Source organism: Meriones unguiculatus, chromosome X, assembly GCF_030254825.1.
Source record: "Meriones unguiculatus strain TT.TT164.6M chromosome X, Bangor_MerUng_6.1, whole genome shotgun sequence".
Classification (NCBI taxonomy): Eukaryota; Metazoa; Chordata; class Mammalia; order Rodentia; family Muridae; genus Meriones; species Meriones unguiculatus.
Genome location: NC_083369.1, coordinates 118844251 through 118856871, shown reverse-complemented (window position 1 = coordinate 118856871; position 12621 = coordinate 118844251). Strand labels below are relative to the sequence as shown.

General features: G+C 46.5%; 1 protein-coding gene across 1 annotated transcript; it reads left to right on the top strand.

Moving 5' to 3' along the window:
• The first annotated feature begins 1158 nt into the window (after positions 1-1158).
• On the top strand, positions 1159-9076 carry LOC110540155 (cancer/testis antigen 55-like). Its single transcript, XM_021626973.1, has 5 exons — positions 1159-1312; positions 2525-2709; positions 4298-4439; positions 7984-8105; positions 8885-9076. The coding sequence occupies exons 1-5, from the start codon at positions 1159-1161 to the stop codon at positions 9074-9076; spliced, it is 795 nt and encodes a 264-aa protein (XP_021482648.1).
• Positions 9077-12621: the final 3545 nt, after the last annotated feature.

The following is a 12621-nucleotide window of genomic DNA, read 5'->3' as shown; positions in this document are numbered from 1 at the left end:
TTCCCCAATCTGACTTAGGAGCAGATTTTTTGAGCTTCAGGTTTCCAATAAAAGCATGAATTGTATTTGTTACCGTTGGCTTTGGCATTGGGATGCCTTTTATTTTGCAGGGAGGGGGTGGGGGCAGAGGGATTTGTTAAAGGGATGAAACCCAAGGCCTTGCATGGTCTAGGTAGGTGATGTAACTGTTCTCATACACCTCAATTCAAGGGAGGTCGTTTTGAGAAAAGAACCAAAAAGCCTTATGAATGACTCTGTTTTCACTTGGTGACTTGGTGAAACTGTTTTAGTCCCTCATGTTTTTATTGTGACATATATTAGATTTCTACAAAGCCAGACATTGGCTGATGGGAAGGCTGAGGCTGAATGAAGGAAACAAGGAATTCCTGCATCAGATTTCCTGCATAGTAAGGCTAGCCGTGAATGAGTGGTAACAGTGAGAATTACGGGGTTCTATGACATTGTGTGACTGATCTCCATCAAAGGAGCTCCAGCATGATTGGGAAGTGTTGGAACCTGGCCCAGAGATGTGTCCTACTCACAGGACCCCTATCCCAGTCACCCTGCAGGGCAGAGATATGAAATACTTCCAGGAACCACAACTGCTTCATGAACAGGACCTTGACAAACACTACCTGGCTTATTCATATGAACACCACCACCACCACCAACCACCACCACCACCACCACCAAGACGATCACAGCCCCTGTTGAACTCTGTGTAACCACTAAATGGCCAGCCCTTTCGCTGAATGCTTACTGGATGTTGTTTTACACACAGGGACACATTTCTGCCACAGTGCCTAAGTCACAGCTCTAGTCCTCCTAGGAAACACTGCAACTGTCTCTTTTCAATGATTAGGACAACACCCCAGGGTTCACAGGGTGAACCATTTCCATGTTCTTTCCATGCTAGGAGCATAATGCACTAGGCGATCTTTGTTTCTCCTCCCAGCGCCTGCCATTGGCCAGAGGAGCATCCTGAGCACGTGCAGCGCGCTCATTGGTTGGTGGGTAGAACAATGCTCACTGGTTACCAGTCTGTCCGGAAGTCTGCGAAAGGGATTCCTGCTGAGCCACTAGGGTGGCTGTCCCTAGGGCTGCCCAGTAGGCATTGGTTACCATTTCCCAGGAGTGAGAAAGTCAGGAAGTGGCACCATGGGGGTCATGATATCCAGGTCTTCATGCTGCTACTGCCGCTGCTGCTTCTTTGACTGCGGTTTCAGCCGTTTCCTCATGATGTTGCGTAGAGAATTGTACTTCTTTCAGTGGAGGATTGAATCTGTCGAAAGAGACCGGGAACAACTGGAAGGTACTCCTCCTCAGGCACTCAGTGTCCTAATTACAGAGTTGTGGCCACAGGACTGTCTTTGATGAGCCACTTAAAACTGTGCATGCTGTCTCTCACTGTGGTGACTTATTGGCAGATTTACAATGATTGAGGTGCCCTAAAGAAAGTTCATCCACAGACATAGTTATAGCAATATCATTTGACCTCTAAGGTGTACAAGACACTCACATTTGGAAGGGGTTAACATGTATGTACCAGTTAAAGTTTCCCACGTGCCAAACGTGTGTAATATTCATGAGCAGTCGTTCAAGAGAAGCCCTAGTCTCTCCGTACCAGTCCTACCAGTCCATCTGGGTGTGAAGCAGGAGGATCACAAATTTGATGCCAACCTGAACTGCATAGTGAATTAATCCTAGGCCTGTCTAGGCCCACAGTGTGAGCCTTGGCCTCAAGGGTCCAGATTCACTTCATGAATTATCTGGTTGTAGTGTTTGAGATGAAAACTAGGGTCTTCTTCATGCTGGACAACCACTGGACAAGTGAGCTTCACTCCCATCCTTTCCTCGCTCTGCTGCCCAGGATGGCCTTGTGCTTGATCTGCAGCTTAGGAAGGCCTTGAGCTTTTGATCCTGCTCTGTCATTCTCCCAGGTAGCAGGATTACAGATCTGTGGCTACAGGTCTCTCTCTGATGAGCCGCTTAAATATCTGCATGCTGTCTCTCACTGTGGTGACTTATTGGCTAATTTAGTGATTGAGGTGCCCTAAAGAAAGTCCACCCGCAGACACAGTTATAGCAATATCATTTGACCTCTAAGGTGCACAAGACACATTTGGAAGGGGGTTAACATGTATGTACCAGTTAAAGTTTCCAACAGAAATGAAGAGGCATTGGTTGCAAAAATAGTCAGAGAGGTAAAGAAATGTACTTGGGGTTACACATGAGGGAAGGACATGTGTTTATCACCAAGGCTATCTGGGTCCTGGCTCATGCTCTTAACCATGGTCATCCTGGGCAGAGCATAGCAAAGCCAAAACTTGAACGTGGACATTCTGCCTTCAATTTTTTTCAGAGATCCACATCCTGCTTCCAGCTCTCACCATTTGCTCCTTAAATCAGTTTTCTGTTTGCAGGAGGACGTTTGTAACATGTCATCTTGGGAGAGGATTCTTTGAAGTGTCAGTATTTGCTCTTGAGATTAATTCATGGCACCTGTGGTGTCCCCATTTCACAGGTGAACCAAACACTAAGATTGTGAAGGGCATTGTGACAAGCTGTGGGCATGATTATGTCTGGATCGAAGAATGCATCTTCTTCAGCACAGATGATTTCATTGACCCTATGCCTCTGCAAGCTGGAGATAAAGTCGTCGCATTTGTAGAGGAAGACCCACTATCACATGAACTGAAAGCCACTGAAGTGAGCTTTGCATAGGTTTGGGAAGACTCTCTTTTCCCATGGGCTTTTAACTTTGCTATCCCCATTCAAAGCAACCTCTCTGTAGTACTCATAGTGCAAGTCATGAAATGCAAATTCCTGCTCCCTTCTGGCTGTAGGTTCTTCTTTGCTTGTTTTTGAGTGAGTGTGTGTGTGAGAGAGAGAGACAGAGAGAATGTGCAGCAGGTGGGGGTGAAATCTCCTAGGTGGAGAGCCTTCTCCAACCCCAGTCTTTTGAGCATGGTTTATGTGCCACCATACCAAATCTTAAGTTCCATGTATTACAGTGTAAAACCCTGTGTTGTCCCAATGTCCAAACAGCAGGATTCACTTAAACACAATACCAACTTGCAGCTTGTCTGCCTTTTGTCAGGTAAAAGTCAGTTTTTTTCAAGGATACATTCAACAAAAGTGCAAGGGCTGTCTGAAATGTTGTGTCAATCTTTCAGAAACATTTACTGAGCTACCACTTACAACCCCCTGGATTCTCTCATTTCTGGTGCAGGATCTAATGACTTTCATGGTTTATAAGTGTAGTGAAAGTATGCCTCAGAGCAGAGATTTGGTGAGAATTTCCCTTAACTATGCTGCCTGTTTCCTGGGATCTCTAAGGGCTCTGAGCATCTAAAGCCTTGCAAAGGGAAAAGGAGAAAGAAGACCAAGAATTCTCTCAGGAGGGAGCTAGTGGAAGTGTTCAGGAGAAAGCATCCATTTTTATTTTTTGACATCCATTGATCATGGGCATCACAGCTATTCATGTAACAAGCAAACTTGGGAATCTGTTATGAAAGGTAATATATGAAGGCTTAGGCTTCATGGGTCATTGTCACATCACTGCCCTTTGACCTTTCTGGTATTCAGTGCTGATGTGTTAGGTACAGATCTTCTGGTCTGTGTGTCCAGTAAGAATACAGTCTTTACACTAATTCCTAAATCACCCCTGTATTAAATCGAGTTTCTCATCACAGTTTAGTCACATCTGAACATTTGTCAAGACTGGATTCAATGGGTGTATATAGTCAGAATGAGGGTCTGTATCTCACTCTGTCCCCTTCCACAAGGTGGAGAATCCCTTGCACTTCTGTTGTATAGAAAGGTCGTCTCCACTGTCTCACAAACATTCTGAATCTGTGTGAATTCCTTGTGGTGTTAAGTGAGAGGGACTGTGGTAATGGGGCCTGGACATGAGGCTTGTGGGTAGGCTCATTTGGCACCATGGCTGTGAGGTTACATGACATCCTGACACCGACAGGTCTGTGGTGTGGTGGATCATCAACCTGGGAACATAAGGTGGTGGACAGGCGAGTACCTGGTATTTCACTCCTCAAGGAAAGGTCAGTTTTTGAGAAATGACAATGGAATTGATACTGACAGCTGGAAAGACCCCAACAGAGAAAGAATCCCTAGTGAGCCAAACTATCCTGCAACCAGGGAGGATGACTTTAATCTGGAAGCTTTGGTTCCATCAGAGCCTTTACTATCTTAGCCCTTCCACAGGCAGTGGTTTAGACACACAGGATTCCATTTTGATTTTTGATCATGTTTTTATACCTGCTTCCTTATCTTGTAGGTTTGTGTTGTCATAGAAGACGATGGGCCTAGAGAACCAGACTGCAAGATCCAATATTTATCTGCTTGTGTTTCCCATGTGAAGAAAGATATCATCTACATCGCTGATGAATACTACTTCTATCTAGACAGTATTTCTAAAGGTTTGATTTACATTTTAAAGACATGTCACTTTTAACATTTTGAGGTCTTTGTATTGGCTGGGTATTTGCATTGTATCGGTTTGGCTGGGCTGCATTCAGGAGCTCTTCAGCATTGGACATGGATCTTGGGCACTGAAAATAAAGCACAATACAGGTATGAACAGGTAATGTTTGTAAACGTCACACTGTCATTTATTAGGTGCTCAGTAGTTGAATGCAGCCAGTAAAATGAGAACAAGTTTTTCATTCACATGAGTATTGAATTCTGATAGTAAAATTATTACAAATCCTTACATTTAAAAATCTTTACTTAATTTAAATTTGTGTCTGTATGTGAGTGTGTCTGTGTCCATTAGTACAGTTGCCTACAGAGTTCAGAAATGAGTGTCAAAACCCACAGAACTAGAGTTATAGGTGATTGTGAGCCACAGAGAAAGTATTTTTAAAATACTGAAAGGTGCTGTGGCCAAAGAGATGAACCCTGTAGCTTAGGAACACATACTTTTCTGGCAGATAAGCTGAGTCCAGTTCCTAACACTGTGTGCATTCATCCTGTGTGTCCCTGTGAGTGTGTTTGTGCATGTGTATGCATGCATGAGTGTGTGTGTGTGTGTGTGTGTGTGTGTGTGTGTGTGGAGAGAGAGAGAGAGAGAGAGACCAACAGAGGGAGAAAGAAGGGAAAAGAAACAGGGAGAAGAGAAGAAGGGAAATGCTACAGAAGAAAGAGAGGGGGAGAGAGGGAGGGAGAATAAGAGAGGATTACAGAGGAGAAATGAGAGAGAGAGAAAGAGAGAAGGTGGAAGGGAAGGGAAGGAAAAAGAATATAAGACATAAAGTGGGTGGAAGAGAGGAGGAATTATGGAGACAAAGAAGGCAAAGAAGGAGGGAGAGATAGGTAGAAAGAGGGACTGATGAGGAGAGTATGAGATGGAGAGTTAAAGAGGAAATGAAAGGTATAGAAGGAGAAAGATTTAGAGAGAAAGGAAGAGGGAGAAAGAAAGTGAGGGATGGAGAAAGTGGAGAGTGAAGTAAAGAGAGAGAGACTGGGGGAGATGGAGGGAGTGAGGTTGGAGAGAGGAGGAGTAAGTGAGGGAAGAAGGCAGGGAGATGGAAAGAGGGAGGAGGAGAGAGAGTAAGGGAACAAAAGGATGGAGGGAGAGAGGAGTAAAGAAGGGAGAGTGAAGAACGTAAGGGAAGATGAAGAGAGAATTACAGAAACAAAGAGAAAGAGGGAGGGAAGAAGGATGGAGAAAATAAGTCGTGCAGGAAGTCAGCAGGATGGGAATAATAGGAGGAGTGAGGGAATGAAAGAAGCAGGGAGAGAGGAAGGGAAGGAAGAAGAGAGACAGGGTGAAGGAAGTAAGGAGAGAAAAAATAGAAGAAGGAGAGAGGGGGAGATTGGGAGGCAGGGAGGAAAGCAGAAGGAGAGAGGATGATTGAGGGAGTAAAGGTGTTAGTGTAAGGGAGGGAGAGAAAGTGAGGAAAGGAGACAGAGTAAGGGAATTAAGGAGAGAGGAAGAACAGAGCAATAATAGAGGGAGATAAAGAACAAGGGAAATAGTGGGGGAGTGGAGATGGAAGAAGAAAGGGAAAGCAAGAGGGAGAAAGAGAAAGGAAAAGAGACAATGAAGAAAATGAGAGATGGGGAGATTGAGAAAGAAAGGAAGCAGGTGGAAGAGAGAGGAAGTATGAAGCATGAATAAGGCAGAAAGAGAGGAGGAAAGGGAAGTAAAGCGTTAAAATGGGAAAGAGAAAGAGGCAGATAGGAAGAGATGGGTGGAGAGAGGGAAAGAGGAAAAGAGAAAGGAAAAGAGAGAAGGAAGGAGAAAGAAAGAAAGGGACAGAGACTTGTAGAGAGGAAGTATGGCATAGAATGAGTAAGAGAGTGAAAGATGAGGGTAGAGGAAGAGAACAAGATAAGGAAAGAGAGGGAGTGCAGAGCATGACAGGTGGTGAGGGAGAGCTGGGGAAGTGTGCTGCAACAGTCATAAGAAGAGAGTGGGGGAGAAACTGAAAAACAAGGAATAAGAGAGACCAAGAGTCAGAGAGAGGCAGGAACCTATAAAACAGGGGAGCAGGTAGAGAGAGGGAGAATGAGAAAGAGGAAAGGAAGGTGAGAGGGAGGGAGAAAGGGATAAAGAAAATGTACAGAGAGAGGCAGAGAGAGAAAAAAAGGAGTGGTATGGAGGGAGACATGGTGGAGAAGAAAATAGGATGGAGACAGAGAGCAAGTGAAAGTTGTGAGAAGAGTGAGAAGAGAAGTTGGGAGATAGAAAGTGAGAGGTCCAGGGAGGGAAGAAGAGGGGTGTAGAGGGAACGGGAGACAGATGGAGGGAGAGAGAAGGTAAGAGAAAAGAGAGGGAAAAGAAAGAGGGGGAGGAAAGGACTGGAGACAGAAATGGACAGAGGTAGTGGGAGGGACAGTGGGAAAGAGATAAGGAAATAGAGATAGAAAAAGGGAAAGGGGGGGACAGAGAGAAGGGGAGGAACAAAAGGTGAAAAGAGGGAGGGGGGACAGACAGAGAGAGATGAAGAGAGATACAGGGTGCCAGAGATACAGAGAGAGATAAAGAGATGGGAGAGAATGGGGTAAAGAGAAATGGAAAAGAATGAGAAGGAGGGAGGGAGGAGGGATATAGAGAGAACAGCAGTGTGAGTCTGAGACAGTCAGAGAAAGAGGAAGAGTGGAGGAAGGAGCTAGGAGGCATGACAAAGAAAGAGGAAGACAGTATGGGTGTGTATAGAGTGGGGAAGGAAGGAGGGGGATGGAAGGAAAGGGGTAGAGCCAGGAGAGGAAGAGAGAACAGGAGAGAGGGAAAGTGAGACTGGGGAAGGGGGAGGGAGGGAGGTAGAAGCTGTTAGAAAGTGAGTCAGGGCAGGAGAGTAGGAGAAAGGGGGTGAAGGGAACATGAGAGGGTAGGAGAGAGAGATGGAACTCAAGAGAGGGGGAGATAGAGGGAAGATTGGAGGAGAGAGATAAGGAGGGAGAGAGATAAATGTGGAGAGCAAAAAGAGTGGGAAGGAGATAAGGAGAAAGGGATGGAAAGAGAGGAGGAGAGATGATAAGCAAAGATGGAGAGAGGAGGGCAGGGAGAGAGAGGATAGGAGAGAGATAAATGTGGAAAGCAAAAAGAGTGGGAAGAAGAGAGAGGGAGAAATGGATGGAAAGAGAGGAGAGATGATACACAAAGAGGGAGAGAGGAGGGAAGGGAGAGAGTTGCTTAGCTTGAAGAAAGCCTGGGATACATGACACTCTGTCTTCAAAAGAGGACCCTGATCGTGACCCATTATTGACCATTTGCCCCTGCAAAGGGAGTGGAGGAAAAGCAATGTCTGAGAACCGTAAATTTCCATTCTACCTGGGAGTTGTAGAAGTCACTTGTACTTTACACCTAATGCTCGCTTGACCATGGTGTTACAAGCCAATGTAACCAGTGCAATTTTACTTGAGAAAAGTTAAAATAGAATGGCTTATATCCAGAGCCCTGTAAAGATGAGACTGCAATTAAATGGTAGAATTATTTTCAACTCAGTTTTCTCTTAGCCATCTTAGGTTTCTCGCCTTATGGAGGAGACTGGTTAGATATTGAGTATTCTGTGCAACATGATTCATCAAAAATCACAATACACTCACTGAAGGCCACAAAATGCAGGCAACTGGAAGAGGTAGGTAAATGTTTTCTGTATTGCTGGCTTGTTTCAAAGATTCCTTTGGTAATATCTGTGACTAGCTATCTGTGGGGTGTGCTGGGGAAGGCAAACATATGGAAGCATATATAACCTTGAGCCATTTATTTAAGTGGAAGAACTTTGTAAAGAGGTAACCAAGGGTAACAGAGGACATACACAGACATACTTCAGCTCTGAGGCACAGGGCTTACTAGGAGGATGATTACTTGGGATATTTTAAAAACAGCAGGAAGAAAAAACTAGCAGTCCAGAGAGCATTGCTGGGAAGGTGGTGAGAGAAAGCAAGGTGCTGAAGGTGGGAATAGAAAGTGGGGTACTGGGGGGTTGGAGGCTGGTGACAGTGGTTGAGCTGACCTCAAAATGAGTTTTCCAAAGGTCCAGATGAAGTCGTAAGCTTCAAGAGTGACAAGACATGGGGAAATGATAGTCCATTTCATGCTGTTTTTCTGTGTCAGTCAGTCCTTGATCTGTCAACATTAATCACCGGGGCTAATGGCCACTGACAATTAATATTTAGGATATGGTCTCTCATGAGCAGGACAGAGCCAGCAGAGAACCTCCCCTTTGACTGGTATAAAGAAGAATCTGAGGAGGGAAGTGGGTAACATAGCACCCCAGGTGTTGGCAGTTAAAGCAGGCAGGGCAGGTAACAGTGACAGAGTGCGGTCCACAAGTGGTCAGAGCCAGTGTGGAGGGACAGAGGCTGAGCAAGGATTCAGGCTTCCCATACTCACTGCCACACTTTCTCGTGACAGGTGTGTGTGACCAGTATCCACAAAGGACAAGGAATGCTGAACTACAGTATCTTTTTCACCTTCCGCTCACTGAACCTTCCCACTGGATACACTCCTCATCTAGGCCACATGGTCAGCGTGGTGATAATTCAGAGCATCCGGCCCAAATACAACTGGAGAGCAATCTCCATGACCCCAGTGAAGAAGGTGTAGGGGTGTGGGCCCTGAGAACCCCTCTTCCATGTTATCTTTATAAGGACAGAGGGCCTCTTTTAATGCAAACACTTAGGTTAGGAATTCTAAGGAGACTGTTAAACTTGAACCTTCTGGCCCACAGACTGCCTAAATCTGACTCCAGGGAGCATACAGCAGTGTGGGAAGGGCCCATCTTCCCATGATAAACCCTCAGCTTTCTAATCCGAGTCTTCTGGAGAATGAATCCCAGCAAACTCTCCGCCTGCAGTGAGAGATAACAAGGGTAGAGTTCGTGTTATTTTAATAAATAAATTTTATGAGCAGCAACGGTGTTTACCCACAGCCAACTGACCACCCAGTCTCCAGGAATAGAATTACCCAGCATTCCATTAGAGCACAGACGACTTTTCACACAAGAAACACCACATTGTTCTGGCTGCTTGGTTAGTGGGGAACCTGTGATCCTGAAGAGGTGGGCTGGACAAGGGGGAGCTGGCAGGATGATTGAGGCAGAGACAGTGGAGCTCTGGGACTCAGGAATATGCTGGTGCTGGCAGAGAGCACATAGACCCACCACCAAGGCTGCTGAGAATGCTATTCTTATCAGAGAGCTCTGGCCTCTGGGGTGCTCCTGGTGACAAACAAGTGTCACTTCAACCCCTAAAGTTATGCTAATTTGAATTTCCTGATCCTAACTCTGAGTCTCCCAGGAAGCCTCCTACTTGGGAAAAGATGGGTCCTCTTTCCACATCCTCCCATTTCTTCATGGTCTTCCCTGAGACTCTGGCCTCTTTCTCACTCATGACAATGGTTCTTCTATCCACCCAGTCTTCAACCTTCACTCTCAGCCTCCTGGCTTCTTCCACATCCTCCTGCTTTGCTCATCAGGATCCTATCCTCCTCTTGAACCCCTTGCCCTCCTGTCCAGCTACCTCCACTTATTGCCATACCATTTCCTGAACTTTCTGCCCTGCTTGACCCCCTCCTTGATCTTCAGCCTTCTGCCCTCTTCCCCTAGTCTCCTATGTGCTTTCTACCCCCACATCCTATTTCCCCTCTCTCCATCCTTTTCTTTCCTTCAACTTTCTTCCTCTTCCTGCCCTGCCTGCCTAACCTGTACTCTGCCCTCCCTTGAGTACCTTACTTTCTAGGCCTTCTGACTTTTCCCAGCTTCCTGCTCTCTCTTCGAAGTTTCCTCCCTCCAGCATAAGCCCACCTGACCATGAGCCTCCCACCCTTCCCAGTTATTCTTCTCCCATGTAAACACTGAATTCCCCCTAAGCCTATACCTTCCCCACAGGCCGAGCACACCCTGAAGCCTCCTACAAGTAACCTGGGCCTGCTTCACTCCTTCCCAGACCTTCCCAGGGACATTCTGGATGCTTTCACAGCCTTTAGACCTCCTCTTTGACCATTATCAACCCCCCATGCACCCACCCTTCTTTACCTTTGATTCCAATCCTCTCTCCAGGCCACTTGATGCCCTAACTTCACCTGTGTCCATTCCAAGCCTGTCATCACCATTCACATCCTCCCTACAGTCTCCACACACACCATCTCTTCCCAAGCCTCTTTCCTCCTACAGACTTAAGAATCCTGCCTTCTTCCTTGCTTTTAACCCCCCCATAGCAATGTCCTTCTCCTCTCCTGCAGACTTCTCCCATGCCTCACTCTTCTTACATTTATCTCAGCCTTGTGACTCAGCCAAGCTTATTACTAGGCCTTTAACTACTGCCCAGTGTCTTGCATTCCTCCCTAGCCTTATACCCTCCCCCAGGGTTCTCCCAAGCCCAATGTCTACTGCTATCATTAACATGCTCCTAGTATCTCCATGGACTGGTGCCCAGACCCCTACTTTCCTACTTTTCCTTGAATGGCATTTATAATCCTCAGACTCCTAACCTCTAGATGAACCATCTTTCCTGAACCTGGCCTCCATTCCTTCCCAGAGCTTTCTGCTTTCCCCTATAAACTTATAGTTTTCCCCCTACCCTATCCACGTGAGCCTCTTTGCCTCTCTGTAATGCACCAACCATTAGTTCGAGACTCCTTCCCTAGTCTGAAACGATCTACACTCTCACAGGCTCACATCATACCCTGAGGGGCTCCTGCTCTTTCTCCTTAGTCAACTTCCCGCATCCTCCACAGGCTTATGTACTAGCAGACTGTTTCCTGCTCTCTGCCAGACACCAACTTTCCTCAGGAAACTTCTGCCTGTTTCTGCTGGTTCCACCCAACACAAGGTTCCCCGTGTCAATCCTTCCCAGGCTCCTATACCCGAGTTGTCTGGCATCCTTGTAGACTCCTTGATATCTCTGCCCTCATCTTTCTTCTCCTCCTCTTCTTCCTTCTTCTCCTCCTCCTCTTTCTCAACCTGATGTCTTCTTTCACTTTCCTGGTCACCTATGGCTCTCTGGGTTCAAAATAACCCTCCTGCCCTCTTCTCCAATGCCCTCAATTTCTGGAGCCTGCAGGCTTCAGCCACAGCCTTCTAACTTCCTATTCTAGATCCTGGGGTCCTCTACACACTTCTGTCATTCACTAGCCTCCTCACATCCGCTTGAAATTCCTGACTCCCACCTCAGAGGCTTCTGCTTTTCCCATACCCTGATAAAGCACTCAGCCTCTAGCTGTCCTACTTAGGCTATGTCCTCCAATTACAAATGGAATCCCTGTGTCTCCTACATGCCTATCTGGACATCAATTGTTGTCCTGCTTGCTCCTCCAGCCACATCCCTAGCCCCCACAGCAGATTCTGCCCTCGCATTGAGCCTTTCACCCAAATTCATACTCATTTGCCGTCCAGAGACTCCTTGCCTCTTCTCCAGTCTCTACTTTGTTCCCCATCAGCCTCTTGATTCCCACCAGTCTCCTAACCTGTACTGACCACTTTAACATTGCTCCTTAGGGTTACCTTCTCCCTCAGCTTCCAAAGTTTTCTTCAACTCCCTCCCTTCCCACCATCTCCATCCTTCCCAGCAAGCTTCTTGCCCACTCTCCTCTAGACCTTACTATCCCACACTACAAGTGAGCTTCCTTGAGAACTCCGTGTTCCAACCATCTCAAGAGGAAACTAAACTCCTCCCAATCTTCCTACCCAAAGCCCCTATCGCCTATAGGGCCAGGCTCCTATAGCCTCCTGAAAGTCCTATAGACAACCCCATTCTCTCAGACAACCATCCAGCATTCTGGTGACTGCTCCTAATTTCCTTCACACCCTGGAGCCTCCTGCTCTCCTCTCCAGGCTGCACTCACTGTCTTTTCCATTTTGTCCCATTCTCCAGGCTTCTGCTCTCCACAAGCCTCCCACCATTCCAGAGCCAGCTGCCTTATTCACCAAATCCTCTGTTACACATTGTCCCCTCTTCATTGTCCAAGCTCCCCATGAGCTATTTCCTCTTCAATGCACAGATCTCCCTAAAGATCTCCATGAGGCTTCTTACTCATTGAGCACCTTACCTCATCCACACCTTTGTTCTGTTTATCACAGTGCCTGCTCTATCTGAACTTTCCACCCATGTGAAAGGCCTGTGTGAATATTGTGACAACCAGGTGTTTTCCTG